Source organism: Macaca mulatta, chromosome 5 (assembly GCF_049350105.2).
Source record: "Macaca mulatta isolate MMU2019108-1 chromosome 5, T2T-MMU8v2.0, whole genome shotgun sequence".
NCBI lineage: Eukaryota > Metazoa > Chordata > Mammalia > Primates > Cercopithecidae > Macaca > Macaca mulatta.
The window spans coordinates 920536-944725 of record NC_133410.1 but is presented as its reverse complement, the minus strand read 5'-3'; the positions used below and the strand labels follow the sequence as shown (position 1 = coordinate 944725).

The window sequence follows — 24190 nt, the reverse complement described above, 5'->3', positions numbered from 1 at the left end:
TTTTAAAACCTGTGTGGTAGTAACATATCTGACAGCAGGAGCACCAGCGCGCGTGCACACACACACATCACCGGGAGCACCAGCGTGCGTGCACACACACACATCACCGGGAGCACCAGCGTGCGTGCACACACACACACACACATCACCGGGAGCACCAGCGCGCGCGCGCACATCTCCGGGAGCACCAGCGTGCGTGCACACACACACATCACCGGGAGCACCAGCGTGCGTGCACACACACACACACACATCACCGGGAGCACCAGCGCGCGCGCGCACATCTCCGGGAGCACCAGCGTGCGTGCACACACACACACACACATCACCGGGAGCACCAGCGTGCGCGCGCACGTCCCCGGGAGCACCAGCGCGCGTGCACACACGTCCCCGGGAGCACCAGCGCGCGTGCACAGACGTCCCCGGGAGCACCAGCGCGCGTGCACACACACATCTCCGGGAGCACCAGCGCGCGTGCACACACGTCCCCGGGAGCACCAGCGCGCACACACATCCCCGGGAGCACCAGCGCGCGTGCACACACGTCCCCGGGAGCACCAGCGCGCGCGCACACATACCCGGGAGCACCAGCGCGCGCACACATCCCCGGGAGCACCAGCGCGCGCACGCACATCCCCAGGAGCACCAGCGCGTACACACATCCCCGGGAGCACCAGAGTGCGCACACACACACAGCCAAGAGGGGATTAACCAAGTGAACGTGTTTCAGGAGCCCCGTCACCAGGAAGCAGGGAATGTACCAATCCCTAGGGCAGATTAAAGATACAATCAAGAAGAAAAATGGAACAAAAACTATGTGATTAATTCACAAGAACAACGTAGAGATAAAGAAACAAACCCAGATGGGATATAGACAGAAAACAGCCGGCTAGTAGACCTACGCCCCGCTGTGCCTGTCAGTCATCCCATGGAAGGTGAGTAGAAGACACACTCCAGTTAATCGGGCTGGATTAAAAACCAAGCACACACAAAGCTCAAGTCTGTACTGCTTACAGGAGCCATACTTCAAAACCCATGCACACGAAGACCCAGCAAGGCTGAAGTGGAATAATTGGAAATTGCTTACCATGCAGACCATAACAGGAAGAGGGCTGATGTCACCGTGTCAATGTCAGGTGGGACAGACCAAGGCAGGAGGTGAAGGGCAACGTCACAGGGGTGAGGGCGATGACATGGCTTCAGTACAGGCAACACAAAGGGGCAGAACGAGGGGTGAAGTGGACAGGCCCACGCTGATGGCTGCCTCTCTCCCCAGGCAGCAGAACAGGTAGACACAAACATCAAGATACAGATTTTTTTACAAGGTTTAACCAACCTGACCTGAGTTTTGCAAACTTCAGCAAATTCTTGAAGAAATGGCATCTGTTCAAGTGGGCGTGTGTCAAAGTCTTACGACATCTCAACGGATGAAGGTGGGAGTCAGTGACAGGAAAACCCCAAGACCATGTGCTCGTGGGTAATCCACACGCCAAAAAGGAAATCACCATTGGAATGAGAAAATATTTTAAACGCGGTGATAATCAAAATACCCCGTATCAGATGTTTCGGGATGCATCTACAGCAGGCTTTAGAGGAAATTTGTAACTTTAAACGCATACATTTAAAGGAAGAAAGGTTGGCTGGGCACAGCGGCTCACAGCTGCAATTCCAGCACTTTGGGAGGCGGGAGCATTGCTTGAGCCTGGGAGATCAAGGCTGCAAGGGTGCAGTGAGCTGTGAGCAAAACCCTGTCTCGGGGGAAAAAAAAAAAGAAATGTTGGAAGTCGGTGACCTAAACTCGTATCTCAGGGAGTTATCTCTAACTCAGGGAGTTATCAGAACAGCAAATTAAACTCAAAAAAGTAGGTGGAAAAAAAATAATCAAGGGTAGAAACAATTCAGTTAAAAACAAGTATAGTGTCCAGGCACGGTGGCTCATGCCTGTAATCCCACCACTTTGGGACCCCGAGGTAGGTGGATCACCTGAGGTCAGGAGTTCAAGACCAGCATGGCCAACGTGGTGATACTCCATCTCTACTAAAAATACAAAAATTAAATGGGTATGGTGGCAGATGCCTGTAGTCCCAGCTACTTGGGAGGCTGAGGCAGGAGAATCACTTGAACCCAGGAGGCGGAGGTTGGAGTGAGCAGAGATCACGTCATCGCGCTCTAGCCTGAGCAACAAGTGAAACTCCATTTCAAAAAAAAAAGCAAGCACACTATAGGAAAAGTCAGTAAAGCCAAAAGGTGTTTCTTTTGATTATCTGAAAATATTGATTGCTTAACAAGTCTGGTCAAGAAAGGGAGACGGAACACGGGAACACGGGCTCCCAGGGTGGGAAACCAAAGGAGACAGGTCCCGTAGACATTCAGACGGCATGTGCGGTGCTGGGAGGAACGCCATTCTCAGTGGAATAGGCAAATTATCTGAAAAACGCCTCTCAAAATACACCTACGAAGAAATACGGCGTTGTAATGTCTGTTAAAGAAATATATTCTGTAGTTTAAAACCTTCCTACAGGCCGGGCACTGCGGCTCACGCCTGTAATCCCAGCACTTTGGGAGGCTGAGATGGGAGGATTGCTCGAGCCAGAAGTTCGAGACCAGCCTAGTTAACGTAGTGAGACTCTGTCTCTAAGAAAAAAATTTTTTTAAATCAGCCGGATGTAGTGGCACATGCCTGTGGTGCCAGCTAGTCAGGAGGCTGAGGTGGGAGAACCGCTTAAGCCTGGGACGCCTAAGCTGTGGTGAGCCATGATTGCGTGCACACACAAAAGAACCTCGTAGGAAAGGAAAACTGCAAGCCAGATCTCATGAATATAGATAGAAAAATTCTAAACAAAATATTAGCTGAAAGAACCCAGTGTTATGTAACAAGGATGACATGTCTTGACATCTGGTTTATTTCAGGAATGTGAAGTGGTTTTAACATTTGAAAATTGGTCAGCCACCATACTTCACCATGTTAGCCGAGCAAAGGCGAAAACCAGGCGAAGTTTTCGTAGATAAAGCATGATAAGAATGAGCGCTCCTTTCTCATCACAATGCTCCGCAAAGAGGAGCGGAAGGAACCTTTCTTAGGCTGATAAAGAGCAGCCACAGAATCCTGAAGCACCATAGCTAATCATGATGTGTTTGGACATTTCCCTCCTGAGTTTGCAGACAGAGCAGGGGTTTCACTCTCACTATCCAGGATTTTATGGTCGGTCTTAGCCAGTGCAGTAAGGCAAGAAAAAGAAAGGGCAGAAGAAATGGAAGTTCCAGCTGTTGCTTTTCACAGGTAGCATGATTGCTTTCAGCAAGAAACCTAAGGAACCTGTATACCATCAGAATGAGCAAGTAGATTTCATGAGATGGCTGAATGAAGTTAGACACGGGGCAGCAGGAGAGGAGCACGTGGAGCGTGCGTGGGCTCTGCACGTCGAGCCTGCGCTGTGCCTGGGGGAGAGGGACACAGGATTGCAGCCGTGGCACAAGTGTAACAGCCGAGCCTGTCGGGAGCCCCTTCTGCCCTGTTGGAGCTGGTCTGGCGGGAGCCTGCGGGCTGTGTCCTTTGCAGTCCAGGGCTCTTGGGAGCGGCCAGCCCTGCTCACAGACCTCATTGTGCCCTCAGCGCCAGGCTGGGTGAGAGCCGGGCCTGCAGACCCAGTGCCTAGGGGTGTCTCAAGGGGCAGCTGGGGCAGGGAGGCTGGTCATGAGCGGCGCTCCCTCTGGGGCTGCCCAAGTTTGGTTTGCCCCAGGACCCGAGCCTGCCTGGCCGACCTGGCTCCCTGCGCACATCATCCCTCCGTGCCCCTCCCGCTGTGCCCCTCCAGCCTCGGTGGTGGCCGGTCTGAGCCTCCGCTGCGGTGGCCGTCGGATTCTCTGCTGGTGCCTGCTGGCTGCTCTGCAGACGTTGCCGCCTTCACATCTCCACGCCAGCTGTGCCACCGCTTTGCAGTCACTGCTGCCCCCGACAACGGATAGCGGCACCTAAGAGGCTCGGGCGCAGAGGGAAGCTCATGTTGGCCCTGGCTGGAGTGCACGTCAGTCCTGGCTTCGGCCGTGGCCACCTCCGCCCAGAGCCCTGAGAGGGCATCCAGGGGGCGCTGCTCCGTGTGAGGTTGGCCACCCGTCAGGGCAGGCACGGGGTGCTCTCCCCTCGCGCAGCAAGAGGATGTTTTAGGGGGTGAGCAGGAAGGGATAAACTAGAGGCCGTCACACATCCCAGGCATGTGTGGGGCTCAGAGAAGTGACAGTTGAAACCAGCTGTGGCTCTGACCCACACAGGCTGCCAGGCCTGTCTCCCTGCTCCCTCGGCGTGTCCCACTCTGCTCTGGGTGTTCCTGGCCCTGCAGACACTGGCACCCTGGGTTTCCCAGGAACTGGCCACCACTCTTGTGTTTCTGCTTTATTTTTTTAGATGTATAAAATTCAACATGTAGAGATTTTAGGTGGCATAAAATAAGACAGGCATGGAAAGCCTGCTGCCTGCTGGAGATCCCGGGCTTATCAGTGCAGTTTATGACAGTGGGATCAGAGACGATCATAGGAAATGCGTGAAATAGCCTGGAATTCCTTAGGGAATTCCTGAGGGGCCAGGAAGTGGTCACAGTGTCAGGTCACACCTGTCTCCCCGTGCGGCCAACACCCCAAGGCGGGCCCCGCTGACCCCTGCTTCTGCTCCCCACAGCCCAGCCAGTGCTGCCTCCCCAGCCCCACGGTGGACACGGCTTTGTTTCCGCTGGAATCATGTTCCTAATTCCCTGGCAGCCGGATTCTAGAGGTCTTGGTCTTATGGGCATCTGTTGACAGTTGTGGGTTTTTGTCAGGGTGGATGTTGTCATTTTTATGGAAAACACAATTAGTATCCCAGAGTGTGTGCTCTGAGCTGCCAGGTGGCCGCAGTCTGTGTGTGTGTGCTGGGGAGTGAGGGCCAGCACCTGCCCTGGAACCCTGGGGTCCCACCTCAGAGCCGCCTTCCTGGGTGCTGGAGTTGCCGGCCGTGGGGTGTTGTCCCGTCTGCTCTGAGCACGCGGCCTTCCCTGGACTTGCGGGAAACGTGGCGGCCCCGCCCAGTGCCCCTCTGCCTGGAACGCAGTCGCGGGCATCCCCACTGTGACGTCCGAAGAGCAAGTGAAAAGATGCTCTTCTGGGCCCTGACCGGGGGTGCTGGTGCCCTGTGGGTTCCTGGGACAGCGCTGGGTCCGCTCACACGGCTCCAGCTTCAGCAGGCGGGGGTGACCGGCTGCCCTTTTGTTCTCGCACCACTGCCTGCAGCTGCAGTCTGTTTCCGTGCACGTTTCTTTAGTGAATGTCCGAGGGACTTACAGACTACTTGGGGGGCCTTCCTAAGTGGCGTCTACTCGTAACACCGCAGGTATGACCTGGACGCCTGTGACATTCAAGAGAAATACCCGGACTTATTTCAAGTGAACCTAGAAGTGGAGGTGGAGCCCAGGGACAGGCTGAGCCGGGAAGCCCCACCGTGGGAGAACTCGAGCATGAGGGGGCTGAACCCCAAAATCCTGTTTTCCAGCCGGGAGGAGCAGCAAGACATTCTGTCTAAGTTTGGTAAGATCCCGCAGGTGAATTGAGGGAATCCTGTTCTGGTGAGTGTCTCTGTGGAGGGAGGCCTCTTCGGCCGAGCTCTGGCAGGGCTGGGCCACCGCGCCCGCTGCTGCATCCAGGCCCTGAGCAGCTTGGGCTGCAGGAGGTTTTGGAAACTCTGTCTTGGATGGTGGGACCACCACCAGCTACACCAGAGAAGGAGGACTCGCAGGCTGCAATTTTGGAGGCCCTTGGGCAGGGACGGAGGCAGAGGGAGGAAAGCCCGAGCTGCTGGGGCGAAGCGGGGTTTTGTCCCGGGCGTGTGTCTGGGTCAGATTTTTGTCACGTGTGCGGGACACACATCCACTCCCACTGTGACCCTCGGGCCTGCTCAGCAGCACATGGACAACACGGCAGAGCCCTCGCTCCTGTTGCTCTTTTCACTTCCGAGCAGCTTCGAAAAGGCAGCCCAGGAAGCGCTGGCAGGTGGGCCCAGGGCCGCCCACTGCCCATGCCACACTTGTCCTGGGCTCTTGGTTTGCAGTGTTTGCATTTTCTTTCTGAGCATCTTCAGCGTCCCTGAAAGAGGCTGCATGTGTGGCGTGTGCGTGCTGTGTATGTGTCCGTGGGTGGCGTGTGCCCGTGTGTGCTGTGTATGTGTGCACGAGTTTACTGTGCATCTGTGTGTGTGCTGTGTGCACATGAGCGTACTGTGCCTGTGTGTGTGCTGTGTGTGCATTCGTATGTACCATGCATCTCTGTGTGCTGTGTGTGCTTTCATGTGTACCATGCACCTGTGTGTGTGCTGTGTGTGCTGTGTGTGCATTCGTGGTACCCTGCATCTGTGTGTGTGCTGTGTGTGCATTCATGTGCACCATGCATTTGTGTGTGTGCTGTGTGCATTTGTGTGTACCATGCATCTGTGTGTGCTATGTGTGCCATGCATCTGTGTATGTGGTCTGTGTGCATTCGCGTGTACCATGCATCTGTGTGTGCTGTGTGCATTCGTGTGTACCGTGCATCTGTGTGTGTGCTGTGTGTGCATTCGCGTGTACCATGCATCTGTGTGTGCTGTGTGCATTCGTGTGTACCGTGCATCTGTGTGTGTGCTGCGTGTGCATTTGTGTGTACCGTGCATGTGTGTGTGTGCTGTGTGTGCATTCATGTGTAACGTGCATCTGTGTGTGTGCATTCGTGTGTAATGTGCATCTGTGTGTGTGCATTCGTTTGTACTGTGCATCTGTGTGTGCTGTGTGTGCATTCATAATACCCTGCATCTGTGTGTGTGCTGTATGTGCATTCATGTGTACCGTGCATCTGTGTGTGTGCTGTGTGTGCACTCGTGTGTACCGTGCATCTGTGTGTGTGCTGTGTGTGCATTCATGCGTACTGTGCATCTGTGTGTGTGCTGTGTGTGTATTCGTGTGTACCATGCCTCTATGTGCTGTGTGCATTCATGTGTACTCTGCATCTGTGTGTGTGCTGTGTGTGCATTCATGTGTACTGTGCATCTGTGTGTGTGCATTCGTGTGTACCGTGCATCTATGTGCTGTGTGTGCATTCATGTGTACCATGCATCTGTGTGTGTGCTGTGTGTGCATTCGTGTGTACCGTGCATCTGTGTGTGTGCTGTGTGTGCATTCGTGTGTACTGTGCATCTGTGTGTGTATTCATGTGTACTGTGCATCTGTGTGTGTTGTGTGCATTCATGTGTACCATGTATCTGTGTGTGTGCTGTGTGCATTCATGTGTACTGTGCATCTGTGTGTGTTGTGTGCATTCATGTGTACTGTGCATCTGTGTGTGTGTGCTGTGTGTGCATTTGTGTACCGTACATCTGTGCGTGTGCTGTGTGTGCATTCGTGTGTACCGTGCATCTGTGTGTGCATTTGTGTGTACCGTGCATCTGTGTGTGCATTTGTGTGTACCGTGCATCCATGTGTGTGCTGTGTGTGCATTCATGTGTACTGTGCATCTGTGTGTGTGCTGTGTGCATTCGCGTATATCATGCATCTGTGTGTGTGCTGTGTGCGCAGTCATACGTACCGTGCATCTGTGTGTGCTTTCATGTGTACCCTGCGTCTGTGTGGCATTTGATGCCTCAGTGGTGTGTTCCTTGTGCATGTTCATATGTGCGTGTGTTGTGCCCCAGTGCACACCCATGGCCCAGAGCAGCATCCAAGTGGATAGCAGGCATCTGTTCACAGAGATCCCCTCCCCGTCATGTCACTGGCCTGCTTTACCGACAGCCTGGCCTGCCACTGCTGGCGCCCGACTGGCTGCACTTCCCAGCTCTGGGGTCAGTGCTGCCCTGAGGCTGCTGGCCAGTGCCGGTGCCCTGACGCCCTCCCTCTCCTGGCAGGGAAGCCGGAGCTCCCCCGGCAGCCCGGCTCCACGGCTCAGTATGATGCTGGGGCAGGTTCCCCGGAAGCCGAGCCCACGGACTCCGACTCACCGCCAAGTAGCAGCGCGGACGCCAGCCGCTTCCTGCACACACTGGACTGGCAGGGTAGGCAGCGTCCCTGGACCCGGCCTCTTGCAGAGGGCAGGCCCCTGGTCTGAAAGTGCCCCTGGGGCAGGGCAAGCGTCTTGGGAGACGGCCCTTGGGCAGAGCTGGGCTGCGTCACAGTGGGCTGTGCGCCCAGCACGTCAGCCTGTTCTTTAATGGCTCACGAGCTAAGAATGATTTCATGTTTTTTTAAAGGTGAATAAAAACAGAACGTGTCCACACAGTCTGAAATACCGACCCTAGCTCTTCATCCCAGTCTGTGGGCCTGGGGAGACGGGCAGCACGGGCCATGCTGGCAGGGCCCCTGGGTACAAGGAAAGGGCTTGGGAAGAGGGACAGTCTGTCCCCACCCGGGGATCCCACATCTCTCTGCCCAAACCCCCCAGTGGGCTCCCAGCCCCTCCCCGGGCTTTTCAGGAAAACACCGGGCGCCGTCCCTGGACCTTGCCCCAGACACACCCCAAGGGATGCCCCTGCCACTTCCTGTCCCAGCACCCTTGGCCGTCCCAGCAGGTCGTCCCTTCTGCCGCCTGTTCCCAGAGCCCCTCGATTGGTGTTCCTCCCCCCCAGTGCTGCCGTGTGGCCCCCACTCGACTCAGCCTTAGGCTCCACAGAGGCCCGGGTGGAGAGAGCTGCAGGCAGAGCCTTGAGGCAGAGGCTGGAGGTGGGTGCGCTGGAGACGCCTCAGGAAACCCCCCAGAAACTTCTGCAGCACGCGCCAAGGCCCTGGGCCGAGGAGGCACTGAGGGGCCACGTGTGGGGACCCTGGTGCTTCTGCAGCACGCGCCAAAGCCCTGGGCCGAGGAGGCACTGAGGGGCCACGTGTGGGGACCCTGGTGCTGGCCATGTAGGCTCACCAGCCTGTGGTTTTGTTTCCTTTTCGCAGAAGAGAAGGAGGCAGAGACTGGTGCAGCAAATGCCTCTCCCAAGGAGAGCGAGTCTGCCCTGATGGAGGACAGAGACGAGAGCGAGGTGTCGGACGAAGGGGGTTCCCCGGTCTCCAGCGAGGGCCAGGAGCCCCGGGCCGATCCAGAGCCCCCCGGCCTGGCAGCAGGGCTGGTGCAGCAGGACGTGGCTTTTGAGGTGGGGACGCCAGCTGTGCTCCCGGAGCCTGTGCCACAGGAAGAAGGGGTTGACCTCCTGGGCCTGCACTCCGAGGTGGGCGCAGGGCCAGCTGTAGCCCCGCAGGCCCTCCAGGCCCCCTCCAGCAACACCGACCTGCTCAGCTGCCTCCTTGGGCCCCCGGAGGCCACCTCCCAGGGGCCCCCGGAGGATCTGCTCGGCGAGGCCCCCCTGCTCCTGGCAAGCCCGGCCCCTCCCCTGAGCATGCAGAGCACCCCAGGAGGAGGGCCCCCTGCTGCTGGTACGTGTTTCTGTTCGACGGCGAAGGGCTTCACGGTGGATGAGAGATGAGGTTGAGTCATTCTCACTGCATGGGCATGTCTCGAAGGTGCCCGTAGGAAGGGAACGTGCCCTCCCCCCGCCTCCCCCAGGAGCACCCTCAGGGTCAGGGCAGGGGGCTGGTTCTGCGCTGCCCGCCTGAGCTCATGGGCCGGGAGCTGCCAGCTCCTCCGTCTCAGTGGCGTTGCCGCGTCCATGGGAAGGTCATCCTGAGGCGTGGGGCACAGGGAGCCCCTGGCTGACTGCCTCAGTGTCCCTGAGAGGGGTCTGGGCTGCCCAGCTGGAGTGGCCTCTTGGGTGGGCCTGACTCTAGAGCTGGGCTTTGTCCTCAGGCAACCAGGCTGAGTCCTCCCCATGCCCGCCTGTCCCCGCAGCTGACCCCTTTGGCCCGCTCCTGCTGTCTTCAGACAGCGACTCCCAGCCCTGCTCCAATCCTGATCTCTTCGGCGAATTTCTCAATTCGGACTCTGCGGCCGTCCCACCATCCTTCCCGTCTGCCCACAGTGCTCCGCCCCCGTCCTGCAGCGCTGACTTCCTGCACCTGGGTAAGCGCCTCTCGCCTGGCAGCCAGCTCCCACGGCTTCCTCCCTCAGGACTGCAGCCTATAGTCGGAAGCAGACCTGCGGGTCTCAGGCAGTGGTGGGGCTGGACTGTGTGACCTCCGGGTGCCCTTCCTGGTGGTCCCAGGGTCCTGCAGGACGTCCCTGAGGTCAGGACGGACTGCTCCCTGCTCTGTCTCCCCAAACCATCCGCAAACCCAGAACAGGTTGTGGGTCCCTGCAGTGCCTCGGTCGTCTGTGCCTGGCACCAGGTGTTTCTCGAGGCCTCCTCAGGCCCAGGGCTTGCAGCTGTTGGCAGAGAAGGCCACCTGCACCCAGAGCTTGTGTGGGACCGAGAGGTCAGAGGGAGGCGGTTGGGGGTCCAGGATCCAGGAAGCTGGCCTGGTCCGAGTGCAGCGGGGGCCTTGGGACACTGTGTCCGTGGGGAGGAGGCTGGGTGTGGGGCAGAGCATGGCTTGTTTAGACAGGCCTGCGGGGCCAGGCCCCGGGACAGGGCTGGGCTGCCCCTCCAGTGCGGTCCTACGGGAAGGAGCCCCGGCTCTCTCTCCTGAGGAGATAGCAGCGTGATCCACAGTGATCCACAGTGCGCTCTGGGGTGATGATGGTGACCATTGCAGGATGGCTTGTGGGTGGACGTGTGCAGCGCAGCCTTACAGCCTGGGGTGGGTGCCGCCAGAGCCAGGGCAGACAGGACCTGCTGGGCCGTCTGTCTGCCGAAGGCAGCTTAGCCAGGTGGAGCCACTGCAGGCTTGGGTGGGTTTTAGGAGAGGCAGGAACACAGGCCGTGGGGATGGCTACAGAAAGTGGGGTCCTGGCAAACCCTTTGGATGGCACTGCGCAGATGCTGTTCTCAGCCTCGCCTGCGAGCTGCTCTGCCTGCTGGTGCCCCTGCATCCACACGCTCGGTTCTGTGTGATGTGGTGACTCCTCAGGGCCCATCAGGAAGAGGGAGGCCGTCAGCCCAGCCTCAGCTCAGCCTAGGTGCGAGAGGTGCCAGCTCCTGGGGCCCTGAGCACAGCCTGGCGCTCCGCCACATTGCCTACTGCTGAGACACCAAATGTGCTCTCTTCCGGTTCCTTCTTCCCAGGGGATCTGCCAGGAGAGCCCAGCAAGATGACGGCCTCGTCCAGCAACCCAGACCTGCTGGGAGGATGGGCTGCCTGGACCGAGACGGCAGCGTCGGCAGTGGCCCCCACGCCAGCCACGGAAGGTATGACTACCACCCACCGTGGACAGGGCATGCAGGACATGCAGCTGCTATGGCCCGTCTCTGTTTCACACTTACCCGTAACAGTGCCTTTTGCGCAGGGAAGGACGGAAGGGCTGGGGCGTGCTCAGTGGTGCCGGCTCCACACCCAAGGCTGTGGTACGGCTGCAGTGGCCTCACTCACCCGGTGTGACTGGGGTACGTGGGGACACAGACTCAGCCTCCCAGAGCTGCAGCGGGTCCTGAGCATCAGCAGCGCCCCCGAGGCGGCCTTCTCCCACCAGCAGGGCGTCTGCGTTTGTGATGCGATCTCATGCCCCGCACTCTGTGGACCACCTGGTTTTTACGCCTGTAGTGCCCCGTGGCTGTTCCCTCCTGAAGGGGTTTGTGAGTGAGGCTGACCCCACGAGTCTTGTTTCGGTGTTGCGGCCGACATCCCGTGCCCTGTCAGGAACGGGGTCACGTACAGCAGTCCGTGTTTGTGAGCATCTGTCCTTCCCGTCACCCTGGAGCCTGCCCTCCCGTGACGTCTCTGTTAGCACGGATGCTTATGTTGCAGCTGCGTCTCGGGCCAGCCTCAGCGATGTCGCGGGTTTGCTTCCAGACCACAAAGCCAGTACCCCTGGAAAGCCAGTCAGATTTTGTTTTCCCAGTAAACATAAAAGTTACGGACTTTTTGTGTGTGGGTTTTTTTTGGTTTTGGGGTTTTGTTTTTGAGACAGGGTCTTGCTCTGTCACCCAGGCTGGAGCATAGTGGCACGATCTCCACTCACTTCAGCGTTGACCTCCTGGGCTCAAGCGATCCTCCCACCCCAGCCTCCTCAGTAACCTTGGCTGCAAGCGTGAGCCACCAGGCCCAGCTAAGTTGGAGATTTTTTTTGTAGAGACAAAGTTTTGCCATGTTGCTCAGGCTGGTCCAGAACTCCCGGGCTTAGGCGATCCACCCACCTCAGCCTCTCAGGGTGCTGGGATTACAGGCATGAGCCACTGCACCCAGCTAACGCTTCTGTTTACATTATACTGTAGTCTGGTTTTTTGTTTGTTTTTGATTTTTGGGGAGACGGAGTCTTGCTCTGTTGCCCAGGCTGGAGTGCAGTGGCATGATCTCAGCTCACTGCAACCTCTGCCTCCTGGGTTCAAGCGATTCTCCTGCCTCAGCCTCCTGAGTAGCTGGAATTACAGGCGCCTGCCAACAAGCCTGCCTAATTTTTGTATTTTTAGTAGAGACAGGGTTTCACTATGTTGCTCAGGCTGGTCTTGAAGTCTTGACCTTATAATCCACCCCTCTTGGCCTCCCAAAGTGCTGGGATTACAGGCATGAGCCACCGTGCCTGGCCGTAGTCTGTTAAGTGTGCAATAGCATTATGTCTAAAAAATAAATATAGTTACCTTGATTTAGAAATACTTCATTGCTAAAAATGCTCATGATCCTAATCTTGCTGGTGGGGGTCTTGCCTCAGTGTGGACAGCTGCTGACTGCTCAGGGCGTTGATTCCTGAAGGCTGGGGTGGCTCTGGCAGTTTCTGAAAATAAGACGATGAAGTTTGACATACGATTGTCTCTCCCTTTCACAAAAGGTTCCCTGTGGTGTGCAGTGCTCTTGGGTAGTGTTTTAACCGCATGGAGCTTTTCCCATCGTCTCAAAGCTGCCACTGCTGTATCAATAAGTTTACGAATATTCTAGACCCTTGGTTTCATTTCAGTGTTCACAGCATCTTCACCAGGACTAGATTCCGTCTCAGTAAACTGCTTTCTTTGCTCATCCATAAGAAGCAACCCTCATCTGTTCAGCTTTCATCCTGAGATTGCAGTGATTTGGTCCCATCTGCAGGCCCCACTTCTGATTCTAGTTCTCTTGCTGTTTCCACCACATCTGCAGTGACTTCCTCCACTGAAGTCTTCAACTCCTCACAGTCATCCTTGAGGGCTGAGATCAGCTTCTCCCAAACTCCTGTTCATGTTGCTGTTGTAACCTCTTCCCATGAATCGTGAATGTTCTTAATGGCATCTAGAATGGTGAATCCTTTCCAGAAGGTTGTCAGTGAACTTTACCCAGATCCATCAGAGGAATCTGTGGCCGCTGTAGCCTTAGAAATGTGTTTCTGAAATAGTGAGACTTGGAAGTCGACACGACTCCTTGGTCCAAGGGCTGCAGAACGGGTGTTGTGTTAGCAGGCACGAAGGCAGCGTGACTGTCCGCGTACTCCTCTGTCAGAGCTTTCAGGGGACCAGCTGCGTTGTCGGGATTGTCAGCAAACAGTCGCATTTTGAAAGGAATCTTTTTTCTGAGCTGTAGGTCTCAACAGTGGACTTAAAATATTCCACAAACCGTGCTGTACACAGATGGCTGCCATCCAGGCTTTGCTGTGTCGTTTCTGTAGCACAAGCCAAGTCAATTTAGAGTCATTTTTAAGGGCACTGGGTTTTTTGAATGAATGAGCACTATTCGTTTAAAGCCACCATCTGCATTAGACCTTCACAAGAGAGGCAGCCTGTCCTGTGAGGCCTTAAAGCCAGGCATTGACTTCTCTAGCTATGAAAGTCACAGATGGCATCGTCTTCCCATACAAGGCCGTCTCATCTACGTGGAGAGTCTGGCAGGTGCAGCCCCTTCAATCAGTGATCTCAGCCGGATCTTAGCGGGTGACTTAGGCCGTCTCGTCTGCGTGGAGTCTGGCAGCCCCTTCCTCAGTGGTCTCAGCGGATCTTAGCGGGTGACTTAGGCCGTCTCGTCTGCGTGGAGTCTGGCAGCCCCTTCCTCAGTGGTCTCAGCGGATCTTAGCGGGTGACTTGCTGCATGCAGCTTCCCCATCAGCGCGTGCTGCTTCACGTTGCGTTTGTATGTCGCAGAGATGGCGTCTTTCCTTCAGCCTCAGCCCCTGCTGGCTTCACTCTTCTTCTGCAGCGTCCTCACCTCTTTCCGCCTTCGTAGAATTGAAAGAGTTGAGACCTTGCTCTGGATTAGGCTTTGGCTTAGGGGGATGTTGTGGCTGGTTTGACCTTTTCTCCAGATCACTCGAACTTCCTCTGTATCAGCAATGGGGATGTTTTGTTTTCTTATCATTTGTGTGTTCACTGGAGTGGCGTAATTTCCTTCAGGAACTTTTCCTTTGCATTCACAACTTGGCTTGCTGGTGCAAGAGGCCTAGCTTTTAGCTTATCTCGACTTTTTTTTTTTTTTTTAGAGACAGGGTCTTGCTCTGGCTGGAGTGCAGTGGCACAATCATGGCTCACTGCAGCCTCAACCTCCTGGGCTCAAGGGATCTTCCCACCTCAGCCTCCCGGGCAGCTGGGACTACAGGCACTTACCACCATGCCCAACTAATTTTTTTTTTTGTAGAGATAGGGTCTTGCCGTGTTGTCCAGGCTGACCTTGAACTCCTGGGCTCAAGCACTCTCCTGCCTCAGCCTCCCACCGTGCTGGGAACACAGGCATGAGCCACTGTGCCCAGCCTCCTTCTGCTTTTGACATGCCTCCCTCACTAAGCTCAGTCGTTCCTAGCTTTTGATTTCAAGTGAGACACTTGCAACTCTTGCGTTCACTTGAATGCTTATAGGCCATTGTAGGTTCTGAGTTGGCCTAAATTCAGTATGGTTGTGTCTCGGGGAATAGGGAGGCTTGAGAAGGAGCGAGACGGGGAGCGGCTGGTCTGTGGAGCAGCCACAGCACACTGTCAGTTCAGCTCACCGTCTTCTATGGGCACAGTTCATGGCACCCGAAAACGATTAGAGCAGCATCCTCAGCTCATGGAACACAGATCACCAAAGCAGATACAATCATCAAGAAGTTTGAAATATCATTAGAATTCCCAAAATGGGGCACAGGGACACAGAGTATGCATGGTGCGGGGAAAATGGTGCCGGTAGACTTGCCGGGCGGAGTTGCCACAGCCCTCAGCGGGTGGAACACACACTGTCCACAGAGCCCCGGGAGGCACAGCGCACGGCGCACCAGGGCCTGGGTGCCTGTCCCCTCGAGTGTGCTTCCGGACGTCTTTGCCTGGGGGCAGCTCCCGTCTCCAGTTTGTCTCCTGGTTGGATGATCACTGTGAAGGTATCTCGCCGGTTTGATTTCTTTCTTATGAATGAGTTTGACTCTTGGTTTGCGTGGTTTTGGTTATGTGTATTTCTTTTGAGAATCATTTCATGTTCTTTGCTCATTTTTGGCCTCAGGAATTCATCTTTTTCCTCAAGTAGATCCACGAGGGCTGTTTATACATGAAGAGCCTGGTTTTAATGACTGCATGGCACTCTATCAAGGAGCTCTACAACTGCTGTTTTTTTGTTTTTTTGTTTTTTTTGGAGACGGAGTCTCATTCTGTCACTGGGGCTGAGTGCGGTGGCATCACTCGGTTCCCTGCAGCCGTCAACCCCTGGGCTCAAGCGATCCGCCCACCGCAGCCCCCCTGGGTAGCTGGGACCACACACATGTGCCACCGTGCCTGGTTGATTTATTTTTTGTAGAGATGGTCTTTCTATGTTGCCCAGCCTGTATTTTATGATTTTATACTTAGGATATTCTCAAACTTTTGTTATTATAAAGAATATCATGAAGAACATTCCTAATTTTAGATGGATTCCAAGAAGTGGCACTGCAGAATAACAGTCATAATGATATGAACATGGTTTGGTTCTGGGTGTGCTTTGTGAAGCTGTTTTCCCCGAGGAGCAGTGTGGGGCGTGGAGGCAGCGTCCACCACATGCGCCTCTGTCCTGGCTGGTCTCCTGCACACAGGCCGTGCAGGTGCCAGCTCTCAGGCAGGAGTGAGGCTGTCACATCGTAAGGAGGAGCGATCGGAGGTCCCAGGAGGGTGTGTTTCGCTTCAGGTGGTGCTTGTTCTAACGCCCTGTGCCCCTTTTCCAGGCCCCCTCTTCTCTCCTGGAGGTCAGCTGGCCCCTTGTGGCCCTCAGGCCAGCTGGACCAAGTCTCAGAACCCGGACCCATTTGCTGACCTTGGCGACCTCAGCTCCGGCCTCCAAGGTAACGTGGAGGGTACATTGCGGGTGTGGAAGCTGTTTCCTTGTAGGAGATTTATTCTTGTCTGTCTGACTCTGAGCTGCCCAAAGTGAAGTCTTTGCCTCTGTTCACCAAGACCCCTAGCCCAGAGCACAGTGACCCCAAGGGGACAGCGTGTCTGCACCTGTTCTAGGCGACTGCCAGCTGGCAGGCTACAACCAGGGGTTGCTGACACTGGCACTGCTGCCAGCCCCCACCCGCATTGTGGTGCCTGATCCATCCTGCCCTCAGGGCTGTGGGGGCCATCTGGGAAGCGGGGTCTCCACATGGAAGTGGGGTGTGGCTGGGCTCTGCTCAGTCCCTGAGGCTGTGCTCAGAGCGTGCTGGCCGTTGGCCACAAGAACCCAGCCCACCGTCTCCGGTCCCATGTCTGCCTCAGGCCTGGCCTGGGCACTGTGGTCTGAGTCTCTGGTCCCGTGTCTGTCTCAGGCCCTGCCCGGGCGCTGTGGCTTCGAGTCTCCTTGGGCTGACCTGACGCCCCTGAGTCTCTGGGTTCATTTCCAGGATGTGTCTCCCTGGGGTCCCTGTGGCTTCTCAGAAGCAGCATCGGCGGCGGGGGGACGATCATCTGAAGGGGCCTCCTATGCACTCGCCTGGCTGTCGGGTGGAATCCTGGGTGGGAAGTGGCTCCACCTTAGGATGCTTATTGGTGCCGGTGACCCCCGGACTCTCCAGCATGCAGCCCCCGGGCAATGGCGTCTGCTCCTGCCAGAGCCTGGCGGACTGTGCTGGGGCTCCCTCCAGCCTCAGGCTGGGCACCTTACCTGCTCAGCTCCAGGAGCATTTCCCATCTCTTCCTCATTTCTCCTGTCCGTCCCTGAGTGCCTCAAATTCCTCTGAGCAGATGTCGGTGTCAGATCTCTAGGGCCGGCCTCGAGTCCTCACTCTGCCCTCCCAGGCTGGCCTCGAGTCCTCACACCTCCCGGGCTGGCCTCGAGTCCTCTGCTCTCGCAAGCTTGCATCTGAAGTGCCTTCTATTCTGTCATGAAGTCCCAAGAGTTTTTTCATCTTTAAATGTTCTTTTTATGTTTGGGATGGTTTTGGGGATTTATTGTGACTTTTGAGGACGTCTGTGAGTGTTACTGTCGTCGTTGTTTTGTATATTCTTTCCCTTTGTGGCCTCTGTCTTGGGTTGTCTGAGAGCACGGTGGGGTTACGGGGGCCGCGCCCTCGGGAGGAGACCTGTGTGTGCCTTGACTGCCCTGGGTGGCCAGCACTGGGGCAGAAGGAGTGGACTCCCAGGGAGCCCTCTTGTCTGTGTCCTAGACACAGCCCCAGCCCTCTGACTGCTGGCTTGGTGGGCAGCCTGAGACCATCCTGCCTTCTGGGAAGACAGCAGTTCTGAACAAAGCAAAGCTGATACAACTGAAGGAACAAATGGACAAACCCAAATCATAGCTGGTGACGTCAGCACTGCTGTCCCCACACGTGACAGAACAGCTGTCCCGAAGGCTGCGAGGATGCAGAGGGCAGAGGCACCAGCCAGGGCCCACTAGCTGCGACACGGACCTTTCCACGCACCGTGGTAGCCTCCTCCACACAGGCCCTGTCCTCAGAGAACTAGGATTCTGCAGTGTGCTCTCTGACCACAGTAAAATAGAACGGAAGAATCTTCACACTTGGGAACAAAACGGCACACTTTAAAATGACACCTGGGCCAGAGAGGAGGTCTCGAAGGAAACGATGCGTGGACCTGAGAGAAGATGCAGGTGCAGCCTGGGAAAGCCCAGGGCCCCGCCAGGCAGTGCGGAGACACCCCCAGCCGTGGGTGCTTGCTGTGGAAAAGCTGGAATGCCCCAGCAGTAACCTGAGCTCTCCACACAAGACGGTTGGAGGGGGGAGGGGAGCAAAATAAGCCTACAGCAAGCAGAAGGAAAGAAGGAGGAGCCACGGGCAGTGCAGTGGAACGCAGAGACGGCCAGTTCCAAAGCCCACAGACCTCTCCTGGGACTGGCAGGAAGAGTGACCCAGGTCATTGATACAGGGGACGGTGCAGGAGGCACCGCTGCAGACCCCGCAGGCTCTACCAGGGTCACGGGTGCAGGCGCAGCTGTGCAGTATGCTTGACAACTTACGTGAAATTGACAAATTTCTCAAAACCAGTTACTGCCACAACTTACCCAGTATCAAGTAGCTCCTTTGAAAAATTCTATCAATACAAAGAAAATAAATTCATAAAACCTGCGGACCCACCCGGGCCATTGGAGAATTTCACCGAATGTTGAGAGAACGCCAGTTCCACCCTCTTGCAGGAAGCAGGAGAGAGGGAGCTCTTTCTAATTGATTTTACGAAGCTCACGCTATCACCCGGAAACCAAAATCAGACAGAAACAGTACCGAAAAGGGAAACTGGGCCCATATTCCGCATGAGTATACACACAGATCCTCAACCAAACTTTAGCAAATAGACTTTATCAGTATATAAAGAGAATTCTACACCAAGATCAAGTAGGATTTATTCCAGGAATATAAGGCTGACATTTCAGAATTGGTTAACAAACTCTATTTAGGTTGCCGCAAAAGTAATTGTGGTTTTGCCATTGAAAGTGATAGCAAAAGCCGCAATTACTTTTGCACCAACCCAATACCATATTAACCAACTGAAGAGTCATGTGATCACATCAACAATGCAGAAAAGGCTTTTAACAAAATTCAGCACCTTTTTATGATAACACTGTCAGTGAACCAGTAATGAGCAGAACGTCATCAACTTGGTAACAGGCATGTATAGAAACCCACAGCCAGGCCAGGCGCAGTGGCTCACACCTGTAGCCCCAGTGCTTTGGGAGGCCAATGTGGGAGGATTTCCTCAACCCGGGAGTTTGAAGTCAGCCTGGGCAATATAGTGAGACCCCTGTAAGAATGAGCCAGGTGTGGTGTTGAGCACCTGTGGTCCCAGCTACTCAGCCAGCTGAGGCGGGAGGATCACTGGGATCGCTTGAGGTCAAGGCTGGACTGGGCTTACTGCATCACTGCACTCCAGTCTGGGCGGCAGAGCAAGACTGTGTCTCAAAAACAAGAAACCTGCAGCCAACATCTTTTTTTTTTTTTTTTTTTTTTTTTTTTTGAGACAGAGTCTTGCTCTGTTGCCCTGGCTGGAGTGCAGTGGCATAATCTCGGCTCACTGCAACTTCCGCCTCCCAGTTTCAAGCAATTCTCCCACCTCAGCCTCCCGAGTAGCTGAGATTACAGGCACACGCCACCACACCCAGCTAATTTTTGTATTTTTAGTAGAGATGGGGTTTCACCATGTTAGCCAGGCTGGTCTCAAACTCCTGACCTCAAGTGATCCGCCCGCCTCAGCCTCCCAAAGTGCTGGAATTACAGGTGTGAGCCACCACACCTGGCCAAGCCAATATCATTTTTAACCGTCCTCCTAAAATCAGGAACAGGGCGGGAGTGTCTTTTCTCTACTTCTACTTGTCGAAAGTCACAGCTGCTGCCATTTGGCAAGAAAAGGAGGTCAAAGTGACACGCACTACAAAGGGAAAAATAAAATTGCTCCTGTCTGCAGATGACATGATTGTCTGTGCAGGAACTCTCAAGGAATCTACAAAGATCTTAGAACTATGAGTTCAGTAAGGTCACAGGATACGAGATCGACACACAAAAATCTGTCATGTTTCTGTTTACTTGTAATTATACAAAGAAGGCAACATTTAAAACAGAACCATTTACAATCACCTTTTTTTTTTAAAGAAAAAAATAAACATTTGGTATAAATCTGACCAGACATGTCTAGGGCTTGTATCGGGTGGGACTGTAAAACCAACTGTGGCAAAAAAGACCAGAGGAGATGCGAGTGAAGGGACGAACGCTGCCCTCACGGCCTGAGGCTCCCGAGTAAGGTGTCCGTTCTCCTGTGCGCATCTGTAGCCTAACACGGTTCCTGCCAATGCCTCAGCAGGGATTTTCCTAGATACAAATGAGCTTATCATACAGTGTATTTGAAAGACAGATGGACTAGATGCCTGGATTTTTTCTTTTTTTTCTTTTTTTTTTTTTTTGAGACGGAGTCTTGCTCTGTCGCCCAGGCTGGAGTGCAGTGAGGCGATCTTGGCTCACTACAAGCTCCACCTCCCGGGTTCACACCATTCTCCTGCCTCAGCCTCCCGAGTAGCTGGGACCACAGGCGCCCGCCGCCACGCCTGGCTAATTTTTTTGTATTTTTAGTACAGATGGAGTTTCACCGTGTTAGCCAGGATGGCTTCGATCTCCTGACCTCGTGATCCACCCGCCTCGGCCTCCCAGAGTGCTGGGATTACAGGCGTGAGCCACCGCACCCAGCCTCCCACAGTGCTGGGATGACAGGCGTGAGCCACCGCGCCCGGCCTTGCCTGGAATATTTTTGTAATGGAAAAATGACATGGGAGAAGTCATTCTTCCTGGCTTTGAGGCTTAGTCTGAAGCCACAGAAATCAACATTGCGGTGATGGCAGAGAGACACGTCTGTGGAGAGAAGAGAGGACTCAGAAATAGGCCACACAAGAGAGACCAGCGGAGGTTTGACAGAGGCAGGAAACCCATTCATCAGATGGTGCTGGGTAGCTGTAGGCAAGCCCTTAGCCCACATTGTACAGAGCAGCTCATCAGAATCAGCCAGAGATCGAAACGTAAAACCGCAGGGCCTTTATAAAGGAGAAAACCTTTGTGGCCTGGGGCTGGGCAGCGTTCGTAGACTCACCACCCGAATCACACCCATAAGAGGACAGATGGACACAACTTCAGAGCTCTGGGCATCTGAGCTACGGACTGGGAGAAGATATTTCCAAACCGCCTATTTGACAAAGGACTCATGTACAGAATATAAAAATACAGTCAAAAACAAACCCGAAAGCAATCCAGTTAGAAAATGGGCAAGAGAAGGCCAGGCACAGTGGCTCACGCCTGTAATCCCAGCACTTTGGGGGGCCGAGGTGGGCGGATCACAAGGTCAAGAGATCGAGACCAGCCTGGCCAACATGGTGAAACCCCGTCTCTACTAAAAATACAAAAATTAGCCGGGTGTGGTGGCGATGCCTGTAATCCCAGCTACTCGGGAGGTTGAGGCAGGAGAATCTCTGGAACCCAGGAGGCAGAGGTTGCGGTGAGCCAAGATTGCACCACTGTACTCTAGCCTGGGCGACAGAGCAAGACTCTGTCTCAAAAAAAAAAAAAAATGGGCAAGAGACATGAAGACACTTCCAGCACATCGACGTCCGATGGGCGGGAAGCACAGGCCGAGACACCCGGCATTATGCCGGCACAGAGGATGGAGCACGGGGGAGGATGGAGCGTGGGGGAGGATGGGGTGCGGGGGAGGACAGGGCACGGGGGAGGACGGGGCGCGGGGGAGGACAGACTGCGTCTCTTGCATTGCCGGGGGATGAGCCACGTGTCTCTCGTTGCTGGGGGATGAGTCGCGTCTCACGTGTTGCTGGGGACCAACCGCGTGTCTCTCGCGTTGCCGGGGGACGAGCTGCTGAAGCGGCAGGGTCACTCTATAGAACAGGCGGTCGTTTTTCTCCTAAGCTAAACACAGCTACTGAGCTACAGTGGGACATAGGCATTTATCCCAGAGAAATGGAAACTCATTCACGCAAAAGTCCGTAACAGGCATTCAAAGATGTGTTTGCTGTAGCCAAACAGTGGAATCAGCCCGGGTGTCCTACAGGTGAACAGTTGAGTAGGTGGTTCCCACACCACCAGATGGCCCTCGGCAGGGAGGGGGAGTGGCGGATGCCCCGGACCCGAGGGACCTGTCCTGAGTGAAGAGGTGCCAGGCTAGAGGCTGCGGCTGTCAGTTCCGTTCTAGAACATAACTAAGAAGACAGCCCGGGCGTGGCGGCTCACACCTACCATCCCAGCCCTGTGGGAGGTGAGGCCAGCGGGTCTCTGAGCCTAGGAGTTTGAGACCAGCCATAGTGAGACCTTGTCTCCAAAAAAAAAAAAGATGACAGAACCATAGTGAAGCATCCAGGTCGTGATTGCTGTGGTGCTGAATCTGCGTGCGATCAGTGGCGTGGCCCTGCACACACATAACACAAGTCCAGCTGGCCACATCTGATGGCCTCTAGGTGGTGCGGCTGCCTGGGCTCAGTGCTTCTCTGAGGTTGTGAGAGATGCCCTCCCTGGGGGATGCTGGGCGCAGGTGCTCAGGGTTTTTACAGCTTCCTGCTATTTTAATTATTCCAAAATAATAAGTTAAAGGATCAGGCCAGGCATGGTGGCTCATGCCTATAATCCCAGCACTTTGGGAGGCCGAGGCAGGCAGATGACAAGGTCAGGAGATCGAGACCGTCCTGGCTAACATGGTGAAATCCCGTCTCTACTAAAAATACAAAAAAAATTAGCCAGGGGTGGTGGCGGGCACCTGTAGTCCCAGCTAATCAGGAGGCTAAGGTGGGAGAATGGTGTGAACCTGGGAGGTGGAGCTTGCAGTGAGCCAAGATCCCACCACTGCACTCCAGCCTGGGCGACACAGCGAGACTCCATTGTAAAAAAAAAAAAAAAATTAAAGGATCAGCCCTGATTTGATGTTCTCCGAGAGGCAGTGGCCCTCCAGGACGCTACAGATGTGGGGACACGGCCCCCAGCCCCCGTGGACAAGTCCCGGGTCTGCCTTGGCTCATGGGGGTAGGGGTGCTGCCTCCACAGCTGCCCTGTCCTGGCGTCTGCCCTCCACCCAGAATGTTCCTGTCGCCCCAGTACCTGGCCTGTGCGGCCAGTCCCTGGAGACCTTCACACATGTAGGTGGAGCCGGCACCTCTGTCCGGACGGCCTCGGGTGATCAATGTTCTCTGTTCTGCAAACCTGTGTTTTCCAATAAACATGGTGTTCTGAGTTCTAGAAACAGTGGTTGCCCCGCACGGACAACCAGATGCCGAGTTTCTGACCTCCGTCTCCACAGGCTCACCAGCTGGATTCCCTCCTGGTGGCTTCATTCCCAAAACGGCCACCACAGCCAAAGGCAGTGGCTCCTGGCAGACAAGTCGGCCGCCAGCCCAGGGTGCCTCATGGCCCCCTCAGGCCAAGCCGCCCCTCAAAGCCTGCACACAGCCAAGGCCTAACTATGCTGCGAACTTCAGTGTGATCGGGGCACGAGAGGAGCGGGGGGTCCGCGCACCCAGCTTTGGTGAGTCCCCCACTCTCTGTTGCTGTGGAGTTTGCAGAGACCGCCCTGAACTGGCTAAAGGTAGAACCTGTGTTTTCTTCAACTCGGAGCCCAGTCCTGGGACAGGCATGGCCGAGCCACTCAGAGAAGGACGCAGTTTCTGATGTGTGTCCGCTGGTCTCTCTCCGGGTCAGGCCTCTGGGTCCCTCTTGTTCCAGTGACACCCGCTTGACCTGTTTTTAACAAATGGCCTTTGCAACCCTGTCTTGTCTTCCCTCTTCTTTTCTGTGGAGGCATTAGGGTGGTAGCCCTATCCCCGGGGGCAGCGGGTGGAATTGGGCCTGTGTGTCTCTGCAGAAAGTTTCTGTTCTTAGCTGGGCTTCGCGGCTCACGCCTGTAATCCCAGCACTTTGGGAGGCTGAGGCGGGCAGATCGCTTGAGCCCAGGAGTTCAAGACCAGTCTGGGCAACAGTGAGACCTCCTCTCTACAAAAATTGTGAAAATTTAGCCGGGCGTGGTGGCGCGTGCCTGTGGTCCCAGGTATTTGGGAGGCTGAGACAAAAGGATCACTTGAGGACTCAGTGATCCTCCCTTGGCCTTGGGAGGCCAAGGCTGCAGAGAGCCGAGATCGTGCCATTGCACTCTGGCCTAGGCGACAGAGTGGAGACCCTGTCTCAAACAAAAAAAAGTTTCTGTTCTTTTCTAGCTCAAAAGCCAAAAGTGTCTGAGAACGACTTTGAAGATCTGTTGTCCAATCAAGGCTTCTCCTCCAGGTCTGACAAGAAGGGGCCAAAGACCATTGCGGAGATGAGGAAGCAGGACCTGGCTAAAGACACAGACCCGCTCAAGCTGAAGGTGGGTGGGTGGGCAGCTC

The 24190-nt window shown here is 55.2% G+C and overlaps 1 protein-coding gene across 8 annotated transcripts in view; it reads left to right on the top strand.

Moving 5' to 3' along the window:
• Window positions 1-24190, top strand: part of GAK (cyclin G associated kinase) — an 86096-nt gene that overhangs the window by 60324 nt on the left and 1582 nt on the right. For 4 of the 8 annotated variants that reach the window (XM_078002764.1, XM_015137799.3, XM_078002766.1 and 1 more), the window contains 8 exons: window positions 5360-5553; window positions 7892-8038; window positions 8925-9401; window positions 9814-9984; window positions 11087-11209; window positions 16071-16187; window positions 23113-23337; window positions 24023-24171. In XM_078002764.1, coding sequence (XP_077858890.1) covers window positions 5360-5553; window positions 7892-8038; window positions 8925-9401; window positions 9814-9984; window positions 11087-11209; window positions 16071-16187; window positions 23113-23337; window positions 24023-24171 — 1603 coding nt within the window. Of the gene's footprint in view, window positions 1-5359; window positions 5554-7891; window positions 8039-8924; window positions 9402-9813; window positions 9985-11086; window positions 11210-16070; window positions 16213-23082; window positions 23338-24022; window positions 24172-24190 lie in introns of all 8 variants that reach the window. The other 4 variants (XM_078002767.1, XM_028848202.2, XR_013417613.1 and 1 more) reach the window with 3 other exon arrangements.